Here is a 27,407-nt window from a genome sequence, read left to right on the forward strand (position 1 = left end):
GTTTGTGTGCGAGAGCATTGAGCAAATCGTTTTATGAGCTGCGTTTCATTTGAACTGGACTGTGCAATAAAGTAGCTACTCCCTGTGCAATGACAATAGAGAAAACTCAGCACAAAGGGAGCTGTCGTGGTAATATATGTGGACAGAAATGTCACACACACTGAGTGGATAAAAAGCCATGTGGTTCCGCTGCCAGCTCACTCTGTAACCAGTCCACCTGGTAATCTGGCTAAAAAGCATTTGAGTTTCTGAAAACACTGTGTTTAAGAGGACCTGCTTCGATGGAGCTTTGCTTGAGAGATTTAATTCACCTCATCAAAGCTCCTCTGAACAGCATCACACCGTACTCATGTTGCCACTGAACATCCCCCTTGTTTTACTGTATTGCTGAGCTTTAACCACACACCTACATACAGTGCCGTAGATGAAGTAGTTGAAAGGTTCCTTGAGCACTAACACATGATAAAAGGTGTAAGTCCTCTACAATGACAACAGGACACACAGCTTTTAACAGTAATTGCAATGCTGGGCTCAGTACTGATGAAGTCAGCACCATCCAGCTCTAGTAGACAGCTTTTACCATAATTAAAACCCAAATGGCATACAATTAAAAGAGTCATACCTGGTCATTGGGCTACTCATACAGAAACCCATAACTACAATTTACTGTAAAAAAATCTAGATATGCCAGTAACAACTGCTATAAGCTTAAATGTGTCCCCATGGTCTAATTGTACCTCAACAGAACGTAGTGCAATATTTTACATCATACCCTTCTAGGAAGAAATTAAGAAAAATTATGAGATACATTTGCAAAAACACAAACTTCATGAGAACTTGGAGATCAAAACTGTTCAATTCTCCATTTAAGATAAAAAACAATAACAAAACCCCTCTGAGCACAGTGACATGTGAAAGGTTGTTTACCTCTGACGCAAGAGAGATAAGATACGATAAGATACATTTATTAATCCCACACACATGCACAGAAGCACTCATGCAAATGGGAGGATATTTTTCCTCTGCTTTTGACCCATCTGGTGAACACAGCAGGACACACAGAGCAGACTGCTGCGTGGACAGCGTTTTCAACACTAGCATATAAGGTTTGATACAGGGATGTTTGTGGAAGCGATCAGGTGATGTTAACCCACATAGTCCTCACACCGTGTATAAAAACCTCTCAGAGAATAAGTATTATTAATGAATCTAACAATGGTCCTGTTGTGTTGTGAGCCGGCAAACAAGATACCAGGACACTGACACTGGAGCAGCTAAATGCATTTCAGCAACACAAGGGTTCAGCCGGGGTGATACACACACCAAGGTGAAACATAGTCTAGCTACCAGCCACACCCAAGACATCAACAACTGTGGACAGCAACCGACAGTTGTTGATGCTGCCGCAAAAGGACTCGTCACTTTCTCCTCTGCAGTAACCAACTATTGCATTATGCTTTCCTCCAGATCTCTGCGTATTTACAGTACACAGCAACGTATGCAGGCCAATTTCCACCAATGAAAGAAAGAAAGGGTCAATTATGAGATAGTACACCGATATTTGGAGTTAGTAGGTGATTATAAGATACTAAATCATTATTTAAGAAATTAAGTTGTTGTTTTCAGTTAGCAAGTCATCTTTTTGAGATACAACTTATTATTGACATACTAACTCATTTTTGGGTAAGTAAGTCATCTTTTTGAGTTAGTAAATCATCGTTATGAGTTAGTAAGTCATCATTTTGAGTTGGTAAGTCATAATTTTGAGTTAGTAAGTCATCATTTTGAGTTAGTAAGTCATCTTTTTGAATTAGAAAGTCATCATTTGAGTTAGTAAGTCATCATTTGAGTTAGTAAGTCATCATTTTGAGTTAGTAAGTCATCATTTTGAGTTGGTAAGTCATCATTTTGAGTTGTTAATTAATCATTTTGATTTGGTGAGTTGGTAAGTCATCATTTTGAGTTGTTAATTAATCATTTTGAGTTGATTGAGAAAGCTTCTTATTATAACGACTTACATGATGTTGTTTTAACAAAGTGGCAGACATGGGCGTCCATAGAGAAGAGACTGTGAACAGGTTAATAGAGAGCTAACACGGTGTGGCTACTGGAAGCCTCTCTCTGTTGCCAGCACTGACTATAGGCTGCACATGCTTTTCAAGGGATGCTCATAAACGCGTTTTGAACAGGCTGCAACTCAGTGTGGACCAAACCAAGCTGGCGGTACTTTACTGTGCAATGACAAAACTGAAAGAATAACACTCAGCCACAGATATGCAGCAGCTCCTCTGCAGATTTACATTAATGAGCCATATGGGATGAAATGGCGTGTTCACAGGGAAAGTTAGAGGATCAAAGCGCAGATATGTGTGAGCTCCAGACCCGTCCCGTCAAATTAAAAGGAGGTGGAACACGTTCCTAGTGGACTCACCCTGAGGTTGTGGAGGACTTGCTCATCGTCGCAGTGATTTGACGGTTCTTCAGATGTGAGCGGTTCGACTCGGGGCCGAGCTCCCCGAATAAAAACCCCGCTGCTGCAGTTAAACTCGACGGGAAGGCACCATACTACCACCTGCGAGTAAACACAGGAACGTTCAATTAACTCTACACTCTTCCAGAAGCTTCGAGCCAGCAGGAACCCTTTTTCTTTTTTCAAGCGAAGAACAAGTTAGAATATTTCTGCCCCGGGTCCAACAAGTGTCAGTGCGCAGAGGTGACAGCACGAAGAGCGCAGGTTGTCCGCAGGCACCGCGGCAACAACAACAATAGCAAGCCGCACAGGTCCGCCATCGCTGAGGTGAACTCACCTGAGTCTGAACCGTGTGTCAGAGTCATGGAGTCAGTCACTTGTCAGAGCCGCCTCATGTCATTGCACTCAACCACCGGCTGGGTTCTCCTCCGAGCGCCGTCAAAGCGGATAGATTGTTGTGCACTACTTCCTGTGCGTAGTTTCAAAATAAAAGCCCAGACACGCAACTGCACGACGAAACAACCTATCGTTTCCTCTCTTTGAGAAGCTTATAGATAGATTGACAGACAGACAGACAGATAGATAGATAGATAGATAGATAGATAGATAGATAATCGAATCCACGTGTAAGCCTCCATACAGACCAGGATTTTATCATGTACGATTACAGCCCTTCATCTACAGTCAAATGAACGGTACAGTTGCAATCACAAATATTCAACCCCCTCACCTCAATAGACATTATAGTGATGTGGATGACAGATAATTACAATAAATGACAAAAAAAACCTCATCAAACAACAAAAGATCTTTATTGATGCGTGTTTTAGTTATTTTGACAACAGAAGTTGATATATAACTCTTTGAACACATGTGCATGTGCAGTATTATTCAACGCCCCAGCTTCAGTACTTTGTGGCGCATCCTCTAGCTTTTATAACGTCTAAAAAATGTTATCGGTAAGTGCGGACAAGCTTCTTACACCTCTCGATTGGAATCTTTGCCCATTTTTCAAATGCAAAAGTCTCTAGATCAGTGATGTTTGATGGCTTCCATGCTGCAACTGCCTTCTTTAAATCCCACCGAAGATTTTCAATCAAATTTGAATCTGGTGACTGAATGCCACTCCAGGACGTTCCAGGATCTTTTTCTCAACCAAGCTTTGGTGGACTTGGAGGTTTTGCTATTGATCATTGTCTTGCTGGAAAGTCCAATGATCACCAAGGTTTAATTTGTCAACAGAAGGAATCACATTCCTCTTTAAAATGGCCTGGTATTTCTGTGAATCCATGATGCAATGTACACGATCATGATTACTAGTTCCTGCCGCAGAAAAACAGCCCAACATCATCTTTGACCAACCTCCATGCTGGACTCTGGGGATGGTATTCTTGTGGTCCTAAGCCTGGCCTTTCACACGCCAGACATACCGCTGGTCCATACGTCCGAACAGTTCCAGTTTGGTTTCATCAGTCCATAGAACTGTCACCCAAAACTCAGTAGTCTTATCCAAATTCCTCCTGGCATATTCTAGTCGACTTTTGATGTTCCTTGTGGTCAAGAGCTGAGTGCGTCTTGAAGACGGCCATGAAGTCCTTTATTATTCAGTGCATGTCTTATAGTTGCCACTGACGCACTTGTACCAGCCTTCATCAGGTCATCCTGTAGGTGTCTTGCAGTCACACAGGGATTTATCTGAGTTGTTCTGATTAAGTTGCTGAGGGTCCTTGATGAAATGTTGGGCTTTCTTCCATGGCCATACGGGTTTGAAGCTGCTCCATCAGTTTTAAACTTCCTTATAATGTTCCCAATTGTGTCTCCTGGAATATAATTTTTTGAGGAAATCTTCTTCTACCCAAGGCCTTTCAGGTGTGATAAAATAATCTCCTCTCTCAGCTTTTGTGGAAGCTCCTTTGTCTTTCCCATGATTGCAACTTACCTTGAATCCCTTCATGGGTGGGGTTTATATATGCATCACAGCTGAAGCAAATGAAGGATCAGTATAGAGTTCCAAAAGGCTTAATAATGTTTCAACTCAACTTTAGGACAAAAAAACAGCTTTAAAAACAACAATATTATGTAGGGGTTGAATAATTGTGACATGGCTATCTTAACAAAATATACTGCTACACACAAATACTACATCATGCATTTATTTTCCGTGTTGATTTTCTGTATCACTCAACTAATAAAGAAGTCAACCGAAGCAGAATCTTGCTCAAAGAGTAAGAGTCTGTCAACATTAATTGATAAATCCTTAAAATCTTTGGGGGGTTGAATATTTGTGATTGGAACTGTATTTCTTTTTTTCTTTTTTCAAATTGCATCTATAGACCTTTTTGTTTGTCTGGTCATGATACACATGTGTATTGAGTTATGTGAAGATCGGTCAGAATAATTTATAATATATAATAATAATAATAATCCTTACAATTTCAATAGGGCCTCACTGTCTGTCAGTGCCTGTCAGTGCTGGGGCCCTAAAAACTAAAATGAAATGAAATGAATCCTGCGCAATAGCGATCTGCGCATATCCTGCGCCGAAGCGGACTGCATAGAATTAATTTAATTTAATTTAATTTAATTTTTTAGGGACTGATGACTGAAAGGCCCTGACAGTGAGGCCCTATTGAAATTGTAACAATTATTATTATAATATATATTAAATCATTCTTACCAACATGTAAGGTAACAAGTTCACATTGACCGATCTTCACAAAAATCCATAAGAATGTGTATCATGAACAGACAAACAAAAAAGTCTATATGTGCAATTTGAAAAACGGATCAGGAAGCCTGCTATATTGCATCTAGTGGCCATTTTTGCCATATTCCAAATTTTTACTTTGTGGAACTTGTACCAAGGCTTACATCAGATCAACTTCAAATTGAGATGAGTGTCATCACAACAAGATGGAGATACAAACTCAAAGGTCATTTTTTGTCACACTGTGTGACCCTGGCCTGTCATCCAAGTTTGATTACACGCCATTAAAACACAATGTTCGCAGACATACATGGACTATGATCCTTTGATGCTGAGCCGTAAACAAACAACTCCACTCATGCATTAAGAGCGAGTGAAAACTAAGGTGAAATGTTTAATCAAAGAATCTTTGTATAATTGAATAATTTCTAGATTTATGAAGGTAGCTTGGAATAGAATGTTCGCATACAAATCAGTTAACTGTACTTTCTGTGGTAGTAAACCAACTAGCACCACAGATGTATGCCTTAAGTGTTCACACTAGGTCTATAGATAGATAGATGGCATATAGCACTGCGTGTCGGTCAAATTCCCACTTTAACTTAAACTGTTCAATTGAATGTGGAGATTAATAGCAAGATTATTCACAGTAATTATGATTTAGCAAAGAAATGACACCTCACTCACACACACATTGTCAGTACCTGAACCTAAACACACATTTGCTCTTAAAGGAGCTCACTTCAAGATCCTGTGCTTCAATGGGAAAGCTGCGCAGTGCATGAAGTCATACGTAATAAAGAAATGCCCTGAAGGGATCACAACTTCTATCACAGGGTCCTACTGGCAGACTGAAAGCTGAAATTGTCTGCCAGCCTTGATTTATTGCCAGTAGAGCCATCACCATTGAAATAGCCTTTCAAATTATAACATCCCACAAGATCAGAGAGAAAGGGCATAGTGATTTTATTTCAAACAAAGTATGCTGGAATAAAAAAGCAGGTAGTAGTGCCTCTACTTCGGAGAACATGTTGCTTTATAAAGATTGAATGGTTGAAAATAAACCATGTCATCCTTAGTGACTGTAGCAGAAGAAAACACAGAGGGTTGTTTGGATAGATATTTCCATTTAACAGCTTTTAATCATCTCCTTAAAAACAACTAATAGCATGAACACACTGAGTAATGCAGCCGAAGAACAAATCGCTTTTCCTTTTGGCTCAGGATCACAGCACAGCAGCTCCCCTGCTTCCCTCATTCAGCACAACTCAAATATCAATTGTTCTCACTTGAGCAACCGTTTTCTCTGCGGTGCAGTTCAGCAGCTTGTTAGAGGAGTGCGAAAACAAGGCGGTGTGTACACAGTGGCTGCCTCGGGTAAAGAAAGCTGGAGGTGTCCATTAAACACGCCGGTGTCTGTAGGCACTGCGGCTCGTCAGGAGCGCGGGTCACTACAAAGTGGGGGTGAGCTGAACCGGCCGGATTGCAAAACAGTGCTACAGTACAGCCTCTCCGCTCTGATTATACCTGCAGAGAGAGTCCACTGTGGTCTGAATAAGACATGCTAAAGTGCACCGGGGGTACAACCCTGCTGCCGCTGCTGTGAATATAGAGTCCATAAAGTTAAAGTAAATTCAAATGCTACCTTCTTGGCTAAAGTAAACCCCTGTAACAACAGGTGCTGCTATGTGTTGCTGTGGGTGCTCTGAACAGTTGAATGCCCTAAATAATCTCTGGAAAAATAAATCTTTGGCAAAACAAATACTGGGCCATTGCCGTAACTTTTTTTAATGGCGGAATATTGGATCGTCCACAACAACCATCTGATCGATGTATAGGTTTTGGAGCAGATGACTGACTGCCACATGACCCGATCATCCTGGAGTAAATCAGTGTATGTATACATGAAGGACTGATTCCAGCATGCCAGTTTTAACTTGACTTAAGTCTGATACAAATATATACAGCACACCAGCTCCTCTTTTGTTGTTCTCCTGACATAACTGCTCCCTCTGTGTCTGGTGTGGTATTAATCCGCACCAGTTATTACCGACCAGCGGCATCATCAAAACAACCGGCGCCGAAATCTTCCCGATTGTAACTTCAAGGTTGAACAAACAAGATCAGCACAAGATGAGCTCATCAGGCAGCATCTTCCGCAGCTTCTTCTCCCACAGCACGAGGAGACACTGCCGTAGCATCTCCTTCTTGTCGGCCACGTAGGCAGTGATGGGTTGAAATGGGAGGGTGAGGTCCAGCCCCCCATCCTCAATGTCGCTGCCAATCCTGTCCAGCTCTGGGTCAGCACATTCATCTTTGGAAATCACCTTTGAGGAAGGTTTCATAAATATCAAATGCTTTAATTGACAATTAGTTTTATTCAAACTGCTTTAAGAAGTCCTAATACAGGACACGCCCCTTAATGAATGTATTTCAGTTTTATCACCTGTTTAAGTTTAATGGAAAACAGATTGCCAAGTTCCTAAAGTTGACAAGATATGTGCTATTCTTGTGTTATACAGGAGTACTCTCAGTACTTTTCCTAACTGACACAAATGGTGAATGAAGTTCGGATTACCTTTCAGTATATATAAGAATTGAATACAAGAGAACTGGAACACAGACAATTTGCAGACAGCAAACACATTGGAGCAAGATAGTAGCATATGAATCATATATAATACGTACCACTTTCCTCCAGAAGGGCCTGCATGCTGTTCTTGGCCCTCTTTTCTCTCCTCAAGGCATTACTCTTCTCTCGCTGCAGTTTCCTCACTCTCGCTGAGGCTTCTTCCAGTTTGGCCTTTATAGCCTTAGGGCAAGCAGGCAATGCATACAAGTGGTCAGTGGCCTGCGCCAATCTCCTCTCTCCAGTGGCTCCCTGTTGTTTTGGCAAAACATACAAATATATAAATATATAAATAATAGTAATACAGAAATTAATAACTTACTTTTTCAACAATTTAATCTTCACGTTTCAATTCTGTGAGCCTGAATACATTTTTAGGTTCTCCAATTCTCCAACAGAAAACAAAACAGCATTCTTTTAAGAAATTGTAAAGGCTTCTCCACTTCTCCAGTTTTGTGGCTCTGGACAAAAATGTAAAGGTTGCCTACCCCTAGGTGTACTTTCAATGTTCACGCATGTTTATTCATTCCAGTGTATGAGTGACAGAGAAGGTGAGATAGCAAGTGGTTTTCAAACATTTTACAAAGAGTACCACCTCAAATAACATATTGGGCTCTTAGACTACTAACACCATCATAGACCTTTCTGGGTACCACCAAGATAAAGGATTTAATATAACAAGCCATATGATGCTCTCATTAGTTTGTGACATTCCACATGCAAATACTCACAACATCAGGCATCAAGTCCTTTGGCAGGCAGTCATCCGCTCTACTAGAAGTGGTTGCGCTTCTTTTTGCTAACGACTAAAATAAACAGTAAAGAAGTTTTGAGTGTCTAAAATGTGATGTAATAAACTACACATTATATAACTTGCAGAAACAAAAAACTAAAGTGTGACATTTAATCACATATTGATATTGATACATCAATCTTATACACCCTTAATTACTGTGGGTCAATGGTACTCATACCCTTTGAAGATGAGCTGGAAAGTTGAAAATGGTTGGCACAACACCATCTTTAAGCCGGACAGTCTGCCCCGTCCTGTCAAAGTCCTCTCTCCTGAAGTGCTCACTGCAGAGCAGTGTCCTGTCAGAGGCAGCAAAACAGTCCCTTCTTAGGGCAACCTCCCACATCCTCCTCCTCTCTCCGGTTTTGGGAAACCTTAAAAAAGTGAGAAATGTACTCAGATATATAAATTATTGACAACATTTTCAATCCGTATTCCCATTTACATTAAGGATAAGGACACAAATACACACCTAAATTATCATATTTTTCTGGTAATTGTATGTTTGTTTGTATGTATGCATGTATATGTACTTTAAGAATAAGATAACCACACTAAAAACAATAAAAAGGTGTCTAAAGAAACATTGAGTGATTGTATAAACAAACATATTCTAAAAAGCCTTGTGTCAACAACAATCTAGCAATACTATTAGGTCATGGCCCTGCTGTTCCTGTACTTACGTTCACTGAGTAACTAACGATTATCCTCAAAATAAATCATTATATTGTAATATCCTACAGGTGAAAGGTGATCCCACGGGTTCTCGTTTCGAGACAACGGTGATTGGAGCATCCGTAGGCTGCACAAAAGTCTGGCATCTTCACTGGCAATAAAGACAGCAATTTCCTGTAGAAATCATAATGTTAGATGTTTTTAACAAACCAACCCGATTGGAAATCATGTGCAACTTCAGTTAAATCATGTACAACTTAAGTTATATTGAAAAGAAATTTTCTCACTCCCATTGATGTAAAAAATTACTGGGTAGTAGCCTAGTCGTGACACACAACTAAGCTGCAGGATTAAGTAGTTTTTCGAAGAGAAAAGTTGCGATTTCAACATGCTCAAGCATCCATAATTAAGATCACGTTACAACCGTTTGTAAGAAACCAAACCATTTGTAAATCCGTCATGATTTCAGCGAGATAAGAGATTAGGGGGTTGTGCAGATCACTGATCTAACCTCAGGTACAACAGATCCTGCCAGAAAGCTTGCCTGTGGCAAGATGGCCGCCTATGATGACGTTCTAGACTCCGCCGTGAGACATCTAGCCTTTATCTATGCTCCTACCTCCACATTCGCTCCCGTGCTCCTGCGTCCACTGTTATCGTATCGCTCTTCAGACTGCGATACGACTTTTTTAAATCGAACGACGCACTTTCTTATCAACGAAGGGGTTTGCTCTCTAGTTGTAGTCACCATATATATGGTAGTCACTTGGTAGGATTGAACGTCGCGCGAGTGTTGCGTCACAAGCGAGCGACGGCTACTTCCTCTGGGGGACGGAAGTTAAACAAGATTCGCGTCTTTCTCCAGCATCATCTGGAGGATTCTGACTCTATTTCATAAACCACACAAAATAAGGGCATCAGATATATTTTCTTATTCAGATACTTGTAGTGTATAATTGTTTAACTGAAGTTAATTTGTACTTTTATAATTATTACTTACTTTATTTGACAAAATAGTTGTGACACTCCTTCATAGTTTATTTTATAGAATTCCAAACTAAGAAACAAAAAATGAAATTAACATAAAATGTATACATTACATTAAATATAATTAAAATATATATTTGTGAAAAAAAGATAAAATACAGAGTTAATCCTATCAAATGCTCATTGCCAGATTTGTCAAGTTAACAGTTAATTCATAAACAAAACAAATTTAAATGCAAACACAAAATCTCAAATCTTGAATAAAAAAAGGAGCATTATGGTACACACTATGGTACATTATTTAGACACCACAGTACTTGTACAATAGTGCATCGGCTTGAGTTCTTGTAAGTACCCAAGCCTGAGCGATATGGATTTCGGGGGGGGGGGGGCAGATACCTCATTATAATCATACATCGTATAATAGATAGATAGATAGATAGATAGATAGATAGATAGATAGATAGATAGATAGATAGATAGATAGATAGATAGATAGATAGATAGATAGATAGATAGATGGATACTTTATTAATCCAGAGGGAAATTCAGATCATCCAGTAGCTTGTACACTTAACACATCACTGACATATATACATAAATCACATAAATCACATATATCACATACGGAGAGCATATATACAGATACAGGTATGGAATGCAATGATGTGATTGTGTCAGTGTCCAGTATTTAAAGTGATTTTGTGCTGGAGTGGATAGTACAACAAAATATAAACTGTATCTATATTATAAAAACAGCAGAAATATATATATATATATATATATATATATATATATATATAGGAATATCAATCAATCAATCAATCAATCAATCAAATATCCAATCAAATTTCCAATCAAATTTTTACCTGTATAGCCCATATTCACAAGTTACAATTCTTCTCATGGGCTATAACAGGGCGTGACAGGGCGTGACACCCTCTGTCCTTAACCCTCAACAAGAGTAAGGAAAAACTACGAAAAAACCCTTTAACAGGTAAAATACGTAGAAACCTCAGAGAGAGCCACATGTGAGGGATCCCTCTCCCAGGACGGACAGAAGTGCAATAGGTGCCACGAATATTGTCATTTCATGCCAGGAAGATCTCTCCCCCCCACTCTCCCTCTGTGTGGCGTTATGAAGCCGAATGGCTCTGGGGACAAAGGACCTCCTCAGCCTTTCAGATGAGCATGACAATGACAGGAGTCTGCCACTGAAAACGCTCCTCAAAATAATAAATAACTTAAAAGAAAAAGCAAAGTAGTACAACATAATAACATGTATAAGACTTGAATGAAGACATTAATATAGAAGAGGTTGATCTGATGTAAGCCCTGGTACAAGTACCTCAAAGTAAAAATGTGGAATATGGGCTAAATGGCCACTAAAGGCAAAATAGCAGTCTTCCTGTTGCGTTTTTCAAATTGCACCTATAGACTTTTTTGTTTGCCTCACACGTTTACTCCAACGCTCCCGAGAGGCGTTGAGGTTCAATTTATTATTTATTCTGAAGGCGATGCCGCTGGGTTTTCTGTGTCCTTCAGCTGCGGAGTCTCCAGCTTGACGCAGCTCTCCGCCCGCCTTCCTCAGCAGCTCTCAAGTCAATCATCCTCACCGGGAATTCACCGATCGCCAGCTGGAGAGCGACGTCCAAACCTGCCACCACACACACACACACACACACACACACACACATATATAGATACTGTCTAATAAACAAACAGAAGTACTGTGTATAATGTCTATAGATACTGTCTATAAACACACAAACAGATACTGTATAGTAAAAACTCTATAAACACAGAGACAAGAGTTAATACACAACTCAAGTAGGATCCATCACATGAACACGTAAACACAAATACAATGTATAAAAAGGTATTATTGCTGTTTTCACAGGAGTGGTGGTGGCAGTAGTAGCATGGAGGTGTTTTTGTTGCTGTTGCACGTTGGAATCAGACAAAGCTCATATGCATTTTATGTAGATTCCACGGTGAGAGTTCAAATCCTCTCTCCCGGCATGCTTTGTGCTATTTGGCCCATGCATCGCCTCCCCTCCCTGCACAACTGAGCTGTCGATCTCGACCGCTAGATGTCACTCAGAGACCAGTCTTAAGATTTGACTGATGACACGTACAATGTGGTATTTTGTTGCTGCGCTATATCCGGGAGGATTGACGGAGGTGGAGTTGGAATTTTACTTTGACAATGACATTACACGCGCTTCCATGGGTGGGTGTGTGTGTGTGTGTGTGTGTGGGGGGGGGGGGGGGGGGGGGGTTCTTTGCCTTGGACTCACTTGGGAAGGTACTGTAATTGAAAATGTCCCTGATCAATGTCTCACTACCGTTTTGACTGTTTTCTGTGCACTTAGCTGATACAACATCAATGTCTTCCCCCTCCTGTTGAACTTTATTTTTTGCAGCTGTGTGCTGGATTTGATTCCTCTTTTTTGTAAAAGTGATACCAGACAGAACACGGCCCTGTCTGCTTTATGTTTTGTTTCCTGTTTATCACATTGTATTTTAACTGCTCGTGGCTGCACTCTGAGCCATGTTACTGGCTGTGTAACCCTCTGCAGAGCTAATAATTAAAACTCTAATGCAATTCCGGTCTGAGAAAGTCATTATTTCAAATCACATTATACATTTTTCACGGCAGAACCACTTTCGTTGCTGGTCTGACTTTTGTTAGGTTTAGGTTGTAAATAACATCAGAAGTCAGTGTGCATGTTAAATAATGTTGTTGTAATGATTTCATGTTAGTTTGTTGTGTTGCCAATTATTGTATTTGTTTAAACCTGCATGTGATGAAGAGGTGTGTCTGCTACGTAACGGTGTTGCCCGTGTTTGTGCTGTTAGCATGCTTGGTGAACATTGTTTTTGTTAGCTGTAAGCATAGTAACGCTATTTATATTGTACAGGCGATGAGCCTGCAGCAACTTCATACAGACACTGTTTTGTTTCCACAACTGCTATGTGCGTTTATATTTGTCTTGTTGTATTGTACAATGTCCAACACGTATGTTAGATTGTTTCCTTTAAGGAAAGTGTATTTTATTTATTTCTATTTATGTTAATTATTTTATTTAGTGTTTTTGTGATTAATGTATATGTTCATTGAGTTTTGTTTCCACAACAGCAGATGATGGCGGTCAGTGTCACTGATGGCGGACAAAATAGTCTGAAGATTCCAGTTATCTGTTCAGCTGTTGCTGGACGGACAATACAAACATTTGGAAAGACATTTATTTGAAGTGTGTCTTGAAAAGCCTTCACAACGCAGAAGTAATGACACAACACATCGCCTCCCCTCCCTGCACAACTGAGCTGTTGTTCTCCACCGCTAAATGTCACTCAGAGACCAGTCTTAAGATTTTACTGATGACATATAGAATATGTTGGGTGCCATCATGAGGTTAGCTACTGGGCAGCCACCAGAGATGAGCTTCATTAACATACAAAAAAAAGAGACTATAGTGAAAATATAATAAAAGAAGGAGAACAGCATAGTACGGTGGCCGAGAGAGCTCAACGCACTGCAAATCGAGAAAACACATGCAAGTAGGAAAAACACGTACAAATTAAGACAACAACTTCATCAATTCGCTGACATATGTGCTGCAAAAAGTTACAATACATGCAAATACTGAAATGTGCGACAAATTCACCACTGATGAGTAGCAGACTTAAATAACTTCCCAAAGCATTGAACTACAGCCAGGTTCATCACAGAGTCTTAAATTCTTTCTTTTATTTGAATGTGTTTTTGTATTGATATAGATAATACAGTGAACAGGTTTTTTAAAGAAGACAAGAAACAAACGAGGATATCTTTAAAACAGCATAGTTCCTCAATGTAGAGGTTGTACCCTAATACCTACCTTTTGAAACTATACTGAGTTTTGTTGAGACATCTTAGTCAGTTGAAGGACGAGATGAAACCCTCTCCGATGATGTGCACTCTGCTCATTAATGTCAATAGGTTCAATTTTATTTACAGGGCAGTTATTTTGTATGTTCTACTGATTTGTCATTGATTTCATCAACATGCAAAGAAGGAAGGGTTGTTGCCTTTTATTATTTATCTATGTGTTTATTTCATTCTATTAAAAGGAATGTTAAGTTGGTCAGGGTTAAACATTTTAACAATTATTTATATTATGTTATGTTATATTATATTTTTCAGGGAAATGATTAGGATACTTACATTTACATATACTGAACTGTGACGTATCATAAATGAGTAGAAAATACCTTTTAACTCAATACTACCTCTCACTTTATGTGTACATCAACCAGTGTGACAGTAGTAAGTAATGGTGGGACCTAGCCTTTGTTTTAGTTTTGGCTGTGAACATTTAAAAAAAGTGTGAACACGTGGGCTATTGATAAGGATCTCAAATTCTCACTCAGGGCAGTACAGGAAACAACATCTGCATATTTTGATTCTGTGTCACTGTTCATTGGCCGACTGTTGAAGTTGGTTCATGGTTGTGAATTGGATCGATTTGTTTCCTAAACATTATAGACAAAGAGGGGAAAAAAGGAGCTGTGAGGTGCAGCCACTGATTACCTGACGGGGGAAAGGCATCACTGAAATCCCACCATGACAGGTGATTTGCATTTGAACAGAATATCTATAGCTCTATGTTGTTGTTGAATATGTGACAATGTTAACACTTTTCTTTAACTTTTCTTTAACTTTTATATCCATCATCTATACACATTTTGAATTTCCATCATCTATATTTATTTCAACTGAGAAATACAGTTTGCATTGTTATTTCATTTGCATTTGGATTTTTATCAAACAATGTTTTACGTCCTGAGATTAGTAAGTAAAATACCATTTTTGATAATGTTTAGTGCGTTGTATAAACATTGCTCTTATTAAGAAAGTTGTCTAGATTTATAATCAGAATTTCAAAAAGACTGTAGTTTATATGTCACGTGAAACTTTAAAAAATATCACGTGCCAAGCAGACAAAATTAAATACAAATATTTGTTTCAAGTTTGAATCATATAATAGTTTAAACCATTAAATCATTAGGAATTGTTAATGTTCAAAGAATAGATTCGTCTTGAATTGGTGTTTTTAAGTTCTATAAACATTTTAGAAAAATTTAAGTTCTTCCTCTATTTTATCTCCCCCTTGAAGACTGACGTGAAGGCGTGACCAGTGTTTCCAGCAGGGGGAGTAAGTTACTTATAAACACCAGCAGGTGGCGTGATATCATTATCAATGGACGTTGAAGGGCGTATTCACCCAAATTCCAAAACAACACTCTTTGTCACTCGCAGAAGCAAAACTCCACGCATATAGTTTTGGTTTTATTGCAGATAGGTATAGTCAAATTGATTTCATTTATTTTGTTTTACTTTTGTTTGCCAATTTAAAATGTCTGCCTTTAAGCCAAAACAGTTGGTCGGCCACTTTAGAGTTACTGTAATTTTTTTTTTTTGAAAAGATAAACTGAACGAGGCATTTAAAGCTGTTAACACCGAAAAGTGAACAGAATTTTTGTTTATGGGTAACTTGACCCTTTGAATTTTGCCTATTTAATTCTATCTTACTCAAGTTACAAGTAAAATACATTTCATGATCCATATATATATCTCTCTCTGCAGATACTGAAATACTGCATAATGGAACCACTGCCAACACAACATATGACTATTCTGGCTACTACGACATGAATGACGACTACACCCCGACCTCTATTCTTTGCCAGCAATTGGACTTAAAGATATTTGGGAGTGTGTTTCTTCCCACGCTGTACATTTTGGTTTTCATTGTGGGATTTCTAGGTATGTATATGTTTGTGCTTGTGTGCGTGTGTGTGTTTGCGTGTATTCATATGTGTGTGTGGAGTTTAAAGGTGTAGCAAATCTTTGAAGTTTCTTGCTCATACAAATCATGGTATTTTCAAGAGTTGTACATGTGCACAAAGGCAAATACACTTGTTTGTGAAGATGTTTCACCTCTCATCCAAAAGATTTCTCTAGATCCAACTGACTGGTGGTAGGTTTTAGGTACTGGTGGTAGGTTTTAGGTAACCCTAACCCTAAACTCTGTGGGTCTGTACCTAATCTGAGAGTTGTTATGTTATGTCACGCAGGCCAATGAGCCCCCCACAAACTGGTGGGTTGAGTAAAGGTGTGAATGGCTGTTGCTAAATCATAGACCCACCCTGTTGGGGTGAAGCTGGGTAGTGAGCCTGTTTGGATGGAGACCATAGGACAGGATTTTAGGTGACTGAAAGTTGGTGCCTTAGGGCCAGAAACAAAAGAGAGGCCAGTTCTTTACATGTACAGATCTTGAATAGTTGAACCCGTTGAAAGTCAGATAAAGAAACCAAGAGACAATGTTCAACAGTGTCAGGGAACCATCAAATCAGAACAGAAGTGAGACCGATATGAATGTTAAGGACAGTAATGACAAACTCTGACAAATGGACACAGTCTACGACTAAAACAACAATCTGCCATCAATACACCTAGTGTCCTGTGTGTTTGTGTAAATCAGTGAGGGCTCTAAAATGAAAGAGGGTAAGGGTTAGGGAGTATTGAGTTACAGCCTTGTCGACTGGGCAGTTAAAATGGAGAGCCAAAGTCAATGTCAGTCAATACAGTAGCTCTCCATCCCCAAATCATATCTTGGACCTTCAGGATCAGCCTATCAGGGTGGATCACAATTGAGTTGTCTAAGTTTTTGGTTTCAGTTTTGGGGTTTTAAGTCTAGTCTCTGATTCATATTCCTGTATTGAAGTGCAGTGCCGACTCAACTTCTAGATGAGAGATTGTTTTACTTGAAGCCGCATCTTGTGGATGTTTGTTTGTATCAGTCCGAGATGGTAAGGGTTGATCATGGTTGAGTGGTTATTTTAAGGGAAGTGGTGGTTAGGGTTAATGCTTGGGCAAGTCTCCAAGAAATATATATACAAGGGTTAGGGGTTCAGGCTAACTATGTATATTATTTATCAAAAATGACCAAAATAAGTTTGTGTGTGTTTGTGTGAGAAAGAGAGAGATAGATAGAGAGATAGAGAGAGAGAGAGAGAGAGAGATAGAGAGAGAGAGAGAGAGAGCATTACTCTAGGGCCTCTGATATATTAGCACAATATATCGTGTTCTGGCTGATTTCATGTTTTTTTCCTGTCCCCTAAGGTAATGGTTTAGTGGTGTGTGTCGTGGTGAAACACCGCAACAGTACCACCTTGACAGACATCTGCCTTTTCAACCTGGCTCTGTCCGACCTCGTCTTCGTGCTCACGCTGCCTTTCTACGCTCACTACACCAGGGTCAATCACTGGCCTTTCGGGGATTTCATGTGCCGTTTCATCTCAACCTGCCACCACGCAGGCTACTTCAGCAGTGTCTTCTTCATGGTGGCCATGACGCTGGACCGCTACGTGGTCATCATGCACGCTCACAGGGTGGCAGCTTATCGCACGCTGAGGGCAGGCGTTGTTCTCAGCACGTCCATCTGGCTGCTGAGCCTGTGTGTCTCTATACCAGCCTTTATCTTCTCAGAGGTCAAAGATCATGGTAATTGCTCACATTGTATCGACCGCAAGGAAAACAACGCCTGGGAAGTTTACAAGATCTTTGCCACAAATATACTGGGTCTCGTGATTCCCTTGTTGGTGATGGTAGTTTGCTACTCAAGGATTATCCCTACACTGGTAAAGATGAAGAGTGCGAGGAGGCACCGCGCCGTGAAGCTGATCATCTCTCTAGTGGCTGTGTTTTTCTTCCTCTGGGTCCCATTAAACATTTGCACTCTCTTGCACTTTCTGCATCCGGAACATACATTGCCGAACGAATGCAAATTTAACAACAATTTAAGGCTGTCAATTATAGTGACCGAGACCCTTGCTTACACTCACTGCTGCCTGAATCCCATCATATACGCCTTTGTGGGACAGAAATTTATGAAACGAGCCTTGCAGCTGCTGGGGAAGTGGGCTCCTGGGATTCGTTCTCGCTCCAGCAGAGATTTGTCTGATAGTACATTCAGGAAAAGCTCTATCATGTCCAGGTCCTCTGATTCATCCCACCCTGTTGTCATTTAGCAGGTGGAGGGCAGATGTGATACAGTTTATGGACACCATTAACCGCCAAGGAGCTGATGTGTTCACCCCTGTCCATTTCTTTGATGGTTTGTTCGTAAGCTGTAAGATTAAATTCAGGTGCAGATCCAGAATCTTTTTATATTAACTTTCTTTAACCTTGTGAGATTGGTCATTTTTCAAATTTTCATAGATATGGCACAGTTAGGGGACTGATATCTATGAGCTTGTGAAAATGTGGTCAGCTTGATGGGATTTAAGGGGACTGCTTGGCCATACTACTTTATTTTGTTTCATCCAGGCTCCCTCAATTGTCTATCCAGGATTTTTTTGTAATTCAAAAACGTGTTTACTATTACAGCTGCCTGTGCCTGTAAATACGATTATTGTTTAGACCTTTTTTATACCATTTTCAAATAAATGTTTGCACTGTTATATATTGTATTGTTTAGAAAATGAGATTTTAGCTGACAGGCCAGTCAGTTTTAAAATGGTCCTGTTGAGAGCCAAATCATCAGCATCATCCTCTCCTATACTTTCACAGGTTTACTGAATTCAAGACAGTTATGCAGATATAGTCAAAAATATAACTGCACTCCAAACTTGACGACTTGACAGAGAATGCCGTTTAACCACAATGTTTTTGTTTCTCTGTGGACGATGTGTTCGGGATACTTTTTTGTTCCTTTTTACACCTTTTTATGAAGTCTGCAAATTGGTGAAAAAATATTCATAATGAAACGCTGACAATTGTAAAAAAGCAATGTTCTCTTTTGTAACATGTGTTTTTTTTTTATTCAACTGTTTGATGATGACTGAAAGTTGAAACTAACAGTGGGTTGTGTTGCATGTTATAAAAAAAGGCTGTTGCTTGTTATAGATCTGAAAGTGTTGATGTGTAAGAAAACTTTTAATTTTACATAATTATTTTCAGTATTATATTATATAAGTGTTTTAATCTATGAATACATACTCTTTTTTTAATCAGTTAATTTTAGTCATGTTTTTTGCATTGTATTCTGCTTAATGCCCAATTGCTTGCATTGATAGTTAAATTGTTTTTTTTTTTTGCAAATGAGATTATTAAAAGTTTACTTCACGACATCTCCATCCCTTTCTGAGCAATAACCAAATAACTTTTGCATTGTTGTTTATATTGGAAATTAAATCAATGAATTCATTTAATTTGTATCGCCTATATTCACAAATCCCAATTACCCTTTACAAGGTGTTACAGCCTCTGCCCTTGACTCAAAAAACGACAAAAGAAACTCTTGTTAAAATTGTAGCAACTTCATAGAGAGTCACACGTGAGGGTTCCCTCTCCCGTGATGGACAGGAGTGCAATAGAGGCCATGTGTAACAGAGCACATCAACAACAACAATATATACCACGTAAATGTTCTTCTTTCACAAATGTTCTGTCATTAATGTTGCATAAGTGAATTTTGCCAACCGTTACACTGTTAAGAACTCCATAACCTTCATTGTTCATTACATAATCTTTAATGGTAAAATATCGAGATTTCTAATTGAACTAGATCTAAATGAGACTGATCTTAATCAATAAATTGGCTATCTTTTCCCTTCCTAGAAGTGTGGTGCCCCACGAGACAACTTTAACCAATTAAAGTTATGATTTAATATTAATATTCTAAATATTAATGTTTTATATATTATTTCCATATTGTGTTAAGTAGATACACTTTCTCTCTTCCTTATGACAATGGCAGGTCACTTCTTTAATCTCTATAACAGATGCTAGCTCCTCTCACACTCATCGAATGAGTAAATGATTTAGATCAAGTATAGCGTTAAGGTGATTTAACATGTACGCACAATCAAATCATTGGGCAGACACTTATTTATCGGTCCTGAGCGGATATCCAAGACTCAGGCAGCTTGTTCGACAGGGGCTGTTCTTTTAACATGAATCCAGCAAAAAAAGTTGATTCAATTCTACAAATCACAAGAACTGAAAAGTGATATCCGTTTTGATTCCTGATGAGCTGAGTGTGACTTTCCGATGTTCATTTCTTTCTTCATGAAAGGAAAGAAGAAGAGAAAAGTGCCTCAACAGAATCCATTTGGCCTTTACTCCGCTCTTACCACATTTCTGAGAAAACCACACACCTCTGACACTTCTCTGCAGGTTTAACGTGATGCAGAGGAAACGACAGAGGACAGGGTTCACCTTACCAGAAATGAGAATTAAAAGAGAGTGATGCCAGTCGACTGGATGACTTGAAAGCTTGAGGACAAGAACACAAGAACAAACAAATTACAGGAGAAGTAATTTTGGTGAGCACATTCATATTTAAAAATGTTCAGCTGCTATTTGCAAGACTTACCTCGTCTCGCACCTTCCTCGCCCTCAAACAAATGGTGCCTAGGTGGGGAACGTGTGTATGTGTGTTTGTGAGCGTGTGTGTGTTTACGCTTTCGTAGGAAGTGAGGGTCGGCATGGGGTGTCAGAGCACGTGCTTTGGTCTAAGATGATAGTAAGAGAGAAAGTTAGAGCTGTGGTTTGAATGAGATCACATGAATTTGATTATGATCAGAGAAGGAGGAGGCTTGAGGTATTTCTAGAAAGATAAAACATTGAAGAATTGGATTTGTGTTTGAAATGCCAAAATGTTTGTTGCAGAAGCCTTTAAAACGTGAGTCACCAAATTATGATTTTATCTGAAAAGTTCATCCTAAAGGGCAGGAAAGTCCCAGTTGTTAGAGGTGCTAGGAAAACACTTCATTACCAGAACACAGTCAGTGCTGGGAAATACGCATTTTCAATGAAACAGCCCTGTTACTCTTTTCTTAAGATTTATCAGTTGTTACAGACACTTGAATGAAGGAAAAGCTTTTTCTCTTTTTGGAATCAGGATTCAAAAGAGCTCATTGTTGGTGAAGTAAGTATTTCATACATTTTAATCATTGAGCTTCTTTGGCTTTTCGTTTGATTCAGAATAAAATAAATGAATTTCATTGGGATATAAAACAGAATTGTCCTGTATGGGCACACCTAGTTATCTATATCTACAGAGAAAGGCACGAGCGGAGAGATTGTAGCGTTCAAGGCCATATAAGGAAGAGGGATAACAGGTTTTTGGTGAAAAAGGGTGAATTAACTAATAAAGGAAGTTTAAGATGTTTTTTTTGTTGTTGCTTGGACTATTTAATTTGGTGATAGATTGAAGGTACTGGAGGAACAGATCTCTGAGAACAACTGATTGGTGTTTGTTTCGAACCCAAGAGCAGAATGGACCGGGTGGCTCCTTTTGAAGGAACAGAGTTACAGAAGCACAACTCAATACATTTTGAATACATGTTAATAAGACTAGATGCTAATTTTGTGGATATGCCTCGTTCATGGGGTTTTATTTGAGTGATATGTTAATTTTGTTCTTTTGACGGAACTGAAATAAGTCACTGCTGTTCAATATTGGCGGACGAGGGTTGATTTCAGATGTTACAACATAATTGTCATTGACATGATTTCATTTTTGAATGCTTGACTTGTGCTGATTTCATTGGGGATAATCTGGATCCCCTGAACACCTGAGGTTGACAACTGTATTTTGTCTTTTTTCTCATTGTATGACACTAAAGTTTTCCCTAAATACTCTGTTCTTCCTCACCCAGCAGTATGGACGCATCAATCTCAGATATGTATGACTATGATAACAACACTTACGACTGTGAGCAGGATCCCGGCTCAAAGTTATTCAATGGATCCATGGTCTTAACAGTTCTTTACTACCTGCTATTTTGTCTCGGTCTGCTCGGTATGTTCAAAATGCACACAGTTAACACCCACATTTGCATTTTAACGGTTCACCTCTAAAGTTTGTTACCAGAAGCTCCAGAAATACTGATTAACAATTCATGGTGATTTCCCAGGTAACGTCACAGTCCTCTGGGTTCTCCTCCGCTACATAAAGTTGAAAAACATGACAGATGTGTGCCTCCTCAACCTGGCCCTGTCTGACCTCATGCTGGCTGTATCTCTGCCCCTGTGGGCCCACGACCCCCAGAACCTGGCGTCGTGCAGGCTGATGACAGGAGTCTATCAGGTGAACACACTTTGAGTAGTTTTGAAGCTGATTTCATGAAGAGGAACAGATGATGTAACACTTATTCTACATTCACACTGTGACTTTGTGTCCGTGGTAAGAAAGACACTGCTCCTGATATGACATCATACAAGGACGAAGTTTGCTTTTGTTTAATCAACTCTGATCGGATTAATATTAATAAACTGTATTTATTGCAAAGTACTAAATTGATACATTTCAGCCAGCTTGTGCAAGTAGCAGTAGTGTATGTAATGCTGGGAACACAAGTTGTGTATGCCTATGTTTTTTATAATGGAGGAAATATTCATGTAGCGGAGAGCGGGGTAATTTGAGACACTGTCTCACGTTACCCCACCATGAAGCACAAGTTAAGTTTAGTCTTAAACATATTTTAGTGTTATATATTACATTATATATCTTTTATTTTTAATGTCATAAACAGTGTAGAAAAGCCATCATGCCAAGAAACTATACACCAGGAAGACAACCTGGGGCCAAACACCCCTCGCAGAGATGGAGAGTGCAGCCGCTGAGGTCATGCAAGAAAAGAAGTCCTTAAGAAAAGCTGGAAGGGATAGAAATATTGATAAGACAACCCTAAAAAGATTCAAAAAGAAAAAAGAGAAATGGAAAGTAAAATCAGTAGCCTGGGGTGCAGTAGCTGAGGTAAAGAGAATATTCACAGATGAGATGGAGGAGGAGCTTGCCAAACACTTGAAAAAACTAGCTGACCAGTTTCATGGCCTTGCTCCAGTTAAGTGCCGCGAACTGGCATTTGAATAAGCAGAGAAAAACAATATCCCGGTCCCTGCCAATTGGACAGAGAAACAATGTGCAGGTAAGCTAGGGTGTGCAAGAGATCACATGACTCATAATAATCATAAATGTGCTTAATTGACCAATCCCCATGATTCTGTTACTACTCCGATATTAGTTTTGGAATGTGTGGTTGTCAATCTAGCTGTCAGGATTTTATCTATTACAACATGTGTTGTTATGGTAGTTTTAAAGTGGAAAAAGTAAGTGGACCACTTTACCCCCTTGATTTCTCTGGTCTGTCTCACTTTACCCCAGCTACGGGGTAAAGTGAGACAGACCAGAGAAATCACAAGACCACTTTTTAAAAAAACAATCATATTTTCACTGCCCTTTGTCCTGAAAACATCCTGAATTAATGGTAAATGTGTAGATTTTAGTGATATATAATTTTAGCTCGCCAAGAGGGGAGCAAATGTAAAAAAATTCTCACATTACCCCGCTCTCCCCTACTTTATCCTCTGTGGTTATGGCTGCTCTCTTTAGGTGAGGTGAGAAACAGCTACTGTTGTATATCAGCTGCCTGTGAAGCTTTGCCAGACTCGCCCTCATGTTGCATCCTGTTCTCATTTTGTCTCTTCCTCTGCTGCTCTGAACAGCTGGGGTTATACAGCGGCAATCTGTTCGTGACCTTGATGAGCATGGACCGCTACCTGGCCATCGTCCACGCCGTGGCAGCCATGCGCGCCAGGTCGCTTCGCTACGGGATCATAGCTAGCGTCGCCATCTGGGTTGTCGCTGGAATCATGGCAACACCTCAGCTGATATTTGCCTCCTTGGAGATAGAGGTAGATGACCCACATTGCGCGCCCCTGTACCCCGATGACATGCTGCAGTTCTGGAAGATGCAGCGAAACTTCAGTGAAAACACAGTGGGCCTTTTCGTCTGTCTCCCCATTATGATATTCTGCTACGTGAAAATTCTTGTGGTGCTGTCCAGGTCCAGGAACTCCCAAAAGGGCAAAGCTGTGAAGCTGATATTCATCATAGTGTGTGTGTTTGTGGTGTGCTGGGTCCCTTACAATGTCATTGTTTTCCTTAAGACACTGCAGCTCTTTGATATGATGAGCAACTGTGAGGCTTCGGAAATCCTCAACTCTTCCATGTGCTTTGCTGAGATCATTGCATTGGCTCACTGCTGTGTGAATCCGGTCATATATGCGTTTGTCGGGGAGAAGTTTAGGAAGTCACTGGGCAAGGTGATGACGAGATGCTTCTGCTGGAGTTATCAGAGCAGAGTGGCTTTTGGCCTCAGGGAAACCACAGAGAAAGAGACTTCCAACACGCCCGTAAAATCAGATTACTGAAGAATGTAAAACATGCCTGGTGGCTGTTTGGTGATGTGTGGTTGTGATGATTAAGCAGTGTGTGAGTGTATAGTGTTGGGTAGATGATGCTACAGTTAGAACTGTAAAATGGTGCACTGATAATTTCCGGAAACGAGGGAATGATTCAGTTTTGAAAGTGTACAGATTGTAATGATTTTTTTTCTTCAAATCATGTAATTCAAAGTATATTTGGAAATTGTGCAATTCTATTGTTTTTATAAAAGACAATAAAGTAAATAAAACCTTCTCATTGACCTCTTAATTACAGAAACGTCTGTCTGTTTGGATGTGTGGACCATATCTTGCAAGCTCATCTGATTCTTAACTTCAAACCTGGCATGTTGGCACTAGTTATCAGGACCTGATCAGCACATGAAGTCACTAAGTGTCTGTTTGGTTCACTCCAGAGTTTATGAGGCTGCATTTAAACATCATGAAAATGACTGGTCAATATGTTGTGCTCAGTGCAACACGAGACTTGACGCACACAGTCAGGACTCAGTGTTAAAATGAATGGGGCGACACACAGACCTGATCCGACACCATCGATTAATAACTAAACACATGATCGAAAGTTTGTCACATAAATCATCCCAATAAAAACAACAAATGTGAACGTGAACTAGTTCATACATCTACATGAACTCAACTTTGAACTGGCACAACACGCCAGTGCACACTTATAAACAGTTTATTTCATAGCCATATTTATTTATTTATTCATTTATTTATTTATAAAATGTTGTCTCAAGCAGTATTCCATACAAGAGGTGCAATTATGGTTATAGCGTTAGTTCACTTTATGATTCAAATTACCATGTAATTGACATATTGATAATATTTTTCTTGCCACAAATTATAATCTAACTTTTCAGTTGGAAGACCTCACACCTGTTTCCTTGTGACAAACTGAATCATGTTATTATAGCTTATATACTTTGAAACAGGGGATCATTTTAATCCGAATGCACTTGGACTTAAGACTTAAGATACTTTTCAGAAAATGAGCATCAACTTTTAAAACTTCTCTCACACTTGCAGAGAAAGCAAAGAAACTAAAACCATCTGTTTTCAATTTGAAGAAGTACGTCATGCTTTTACATGTTTTGTTATTCTCTAGGAAACTGATCATGGACACGGCCCTCCCTGTTACTGCTTTCAGTGGCAATGTGACTCCAACTATAAACTACGAATGAAGGTAAGATTAAACCAGCCAAGCTGACACACACACTTCCTGTATGTGGTTGATTATTCTGCTCAGATCCCACTGTGTTAAAGTCTGTGATGCCTCTGTATCTTTGTCTGCGCTTTGCTGTCGACTTTGTTTTCACTTTCCATCTTATATAAACTGGCTGAGATTTTTAGTTTCCTCTAACTGTGTCATAAGCCATAACATGGATTCTGGCTCTGTTCCTCTGAACGGCCCAGTGAGATTCCAAGTGTACGATTCTGGTTGTGGTATAATTGTTTAATGGTGCAACATATCATAATAGGGTTTAATTTGAATGTTTTATAGTATGGAAAAAGTGTTTAAAGGGAACAAATGTGAACGTGAGCTAGTTCATACATCTACAGGAACTCAACTCTGAACTTGACTTTTTAGGTGTGAACTGGCACAACGCGCCAGTTCACACTTAAAAACGGTTTATTTCATAGCCATATTTAATTATTTATTCATCTATTTATTTACAAAATGTTGTTTCAAACAGTATTCCATACAAGAGGTGCAATTATGGTCATAGTGTTAGTACACATTATGATTCAAATGACCATGAAATTGACAAATTGATAATATTTTGTTTGCCACAAATTATAATCTACCTTTTCAGGTGAGTTTGGTGTGATTTGGACATGCGATTCAATATTAGAAAAGATTAAAGGGTGCAGTATGTAGAATTGAATCATGTTTTGTGGGTAGGATTTGCATCTTGCTGAATACCACTCACCTCACCCTCCCCCCTTCCAAAAATGAGAGAGAACCAGTGGTAGCCTTCAGTTGTCATAAAATCTCAAAAGGTGTTTAGTTTTTCCAGTTTGGGCTGCTGTACAAAACATGGAGGCCTCAGTAGGGAGGACCCGCTCCTGATGGAAATATAAAGTATTTAAATATGTACGGCCCATCCAAGGGTAAGGAAAACCACAGACTGTACAATTTAGATGATTAAACACCATTGAAAACATCACTAGGAATATTTGACATCAAATTTCTGCCAATAGATCCCTTTCAACTAAGTCTTACACACTGGACTGTTAATAAACAGGAGGCCAGCGCTTTGCAACAGTCTATAGGGGAGGAGCAAGTTGAGATCAGATAAACAACTGCAGTGGCTGCCAACTGGGCCAAACCGCAGGCCCAAATCGATGAATCATACCATAACCGACTGACACTTACACTCACAGGTGTCGCCAGGGCTGATCTCAGTCAAGGCAACCACATAGTCACCTCTTCATTTGCGATTTGCCTAGAAGCACAACGTTTGTTTTTTGAGTAAACATGAACAGAAATCATGTAAATTCTGTTTCTTTGTAGGAAAAACACTGACTATTGACTTCAATATATTCTCTGCAGGTAAACCAGGCAGTATGAACACAGTTTCCTAACTTCCCTCTGCACCATAGACGGTCTACAAGAAGCTTTGCACACAACATCCAGCACACAAACATTACAAAGGGACGGCATATTGTAGAACTGTTTGAGGAGGACTCACTAACGACGGCAAAATCATTTCGAACACAGAACAAGAGAACAGCCATTTCCAAACATGAAGGTTCAGAAGGCACACCGTACTGGTGGTTCAGAGCTCCTGCAGACACCTAGGCCTCCAATACAAAATCTCTTGTTGAATTTTAAGG

The 27,407-nt window shown here is 39.5% G+C and overlaps 4 protein-coding genes across 11 annotated transcripts in view; 2 read left to right on the plus strand and 2 right to left on the minus strand.

Moving 5' to 3' along the window:
• cobl (cordon-bleu WH2 repeat protein) overlaps positions 1–2,928 on the minus strand; it is a 50,948-nt gene extending 48,020 nt beyond the window's left edge. For 5 of the 6 annotated variants that reach the window (XM_062398498.1, XM_062398496.1, XM_062398497.1 and 2 more), the window contains exons 1-2: positions 2,808–2,913; positions 2,432–2,572 (exon numbers count right to left, since the gene is read on the minus strand). In XM_062398498.1, coding sequence (XP_062254482.1) covers positions 2,432–2,457 — 26 coding nt within the window. In that variant the 5' untranslated portion in view covers positions 2,458–2,572; positions 2,808–2,913. Of the gene's footprint in view, positions 1–2,431; positions 2,573–2,807 lie in introns of all 6 variants that reach the window. The other variant, XM_062398495.1, reaches the window with a different exon arrangement.
• A 3,198-nt stretch (positions 2,929–6,126) lies between these two features.
• Positions 6,127–10,049, minus strand: LOC133964309 (THAP domain-containing protein 6-like). Its single transcript, XM_062398321.1, has 6 exons — positions 9,894–10,049; positions 9,341–9,448; positions 8,781–8,973; positions 8,538–8,612; positions 7,866–8,058; positions 6,127–7,504 (listed from the first exon to the last, which is right to left on the minus strand). Exons 1-6 carry the CDS (start codon positions 9,899–9,901, stop codon positions 7,488–7,490), a joined length of 594 nt encoding a protein of 197 aa, XP_062254305.1. The 5' UTR covers positions 9,902–10,049; the 3' UTR covers positions 6,127–7,487.
• Positions 10,050–12,535: 2,486 nt separating this feature from the next.
• On the plus strand, positions 12,536–19,699 carry LOC133965255 (C-C chemokine receptor type 1). Of its 2 annotated transcripts, none has more exons than XM_062399713.1 (4): positions 12,536–12,569; positions 14,793–14,877; positions 15,894–16,073; positions 17,433–19,699. In XM_062399713.1, the coding sequence occupies exons 2-4, from the start codon at positions 14,871–14,873 to the stop codon at positions 18,338–18,340; spliced, it is 1,095 nt and encodes a 364-aa protein (XP_062255697.1). In that variant the 5' UTR covers positions 12,536–12,569; positions 14,793–14,870; the 3' UTR covers positions 18,341–19,699. The 2 variants fall into 2 exon arrangements, with proteins under 2 accessions (XP_062255697.1, XP_062255696.1); XM_062399712.1 differs by lacking the exon at positions 12,536–12,569 and adding an exon at positions 12,579–13,549.
• Positions 19,700–20,111: 412 nt separating this feature from the next.
• si:cabz01093077.1 (C-C chemokine receptor type 3) lies at positions 20,112–24,794 on the plus strand. 2 transcript variants are annotated; one of them, XM_062399715.1, is made up of 4 exons: positions 20,112–20,638; positions 21,977–22,119; positions 22,235–22,407; positions 23,826–24,794. In XM_062399715.1, the coding sequence occupies exons 2-4, from the start codon at positions 21,981–21,983 to the stop codon at positions 24,531–24,533; spliced, it is 1,020 nt and encodes a 339-aa protein (XP_062255699.1). In that variant the 5' UTR covers positions 20,112–20,638; positions 21,977–21,980; the 3' UTR covers positions 24,534–24,794. The 2 variants fall into 2 exon arrangements, with proteins under 2 accessions (XP_062255699.1, XP_062255698.1); XM_062399714.1 differs by having other exon boundaries at positions 21,980–22,119.
• Positions 24,795–27,407: the final 2,613 nt, after the last annotated feature.

Source organism: Platichthys flesus, chromosome 11, assembly GCF_949316205.1.
Source record: "Platichthys flesus chromosome 11, fPlaFle2.1, whole genome shotgun sequence".
Taxonomy (NCBI): Eukaryota; Metazoa; Chordata; class Actinopteri; order Pleuronectiformes; family Pleuronectidae; genus Platichthys; species Platichthys flesus.

What these genes read in the sequence shown, in the direction of transcription:
- LOC133964309 (XM_062398321.1), bottom strand. An exon ending in CGTGGGATCACCTTTCACCT is followed by an intron (nt 8,974 to 9,340) that starts GTAGGATATTAC and finishes CACTTTTTTAAG; the next exon opens with GTTTCCCAAAACCGGAGAGA. An exon ending in AGGACTTGATGCCTGATGTT is followed by an intron (nt 8,059 to 8,537) that starts GTGAGTATTTGC and finishes CCAAAACAACAG; the next exon opens with GGAGCCACTGGAGAGAGGAG.
- LOC133965255 (XM_062399713.1), top strand. An exon ending in TTTCATTGTGGGATTTCTAG is followed by an intron (nt 16,074 to 17,432) that starts GTATGTATATGT and finishes CTGTCCCCTAAG; the next exon opens with GTAATGGTTTAGTGGTGTGT.
- si:cabz01093077.1 (XM_062399715.1), top strand. Translation starts at nt 21,981, where the DNA reads ATGGACGCATCAATCTCAGATATGTATGACTATGATAACAACACTTAC. An exon ending in ATTTTGTCTCGGTCTGCTCG is followed by an intron (nt 22,120 to 22,234) that starts GTATGTTCAAAA and finishes GTGATTTCCCAG; the next exon opens with GTAACGTCACAGTCCTCTGG. An exon ending in TGATGACAGGAGTCTATCAG is followed by an intron (nt 22,408 to 23,825) that starts GTGAACACACTT and finishes TGCTCTGAACAG; the next exon opens with CTGGGGTTATACAGCGGCAA.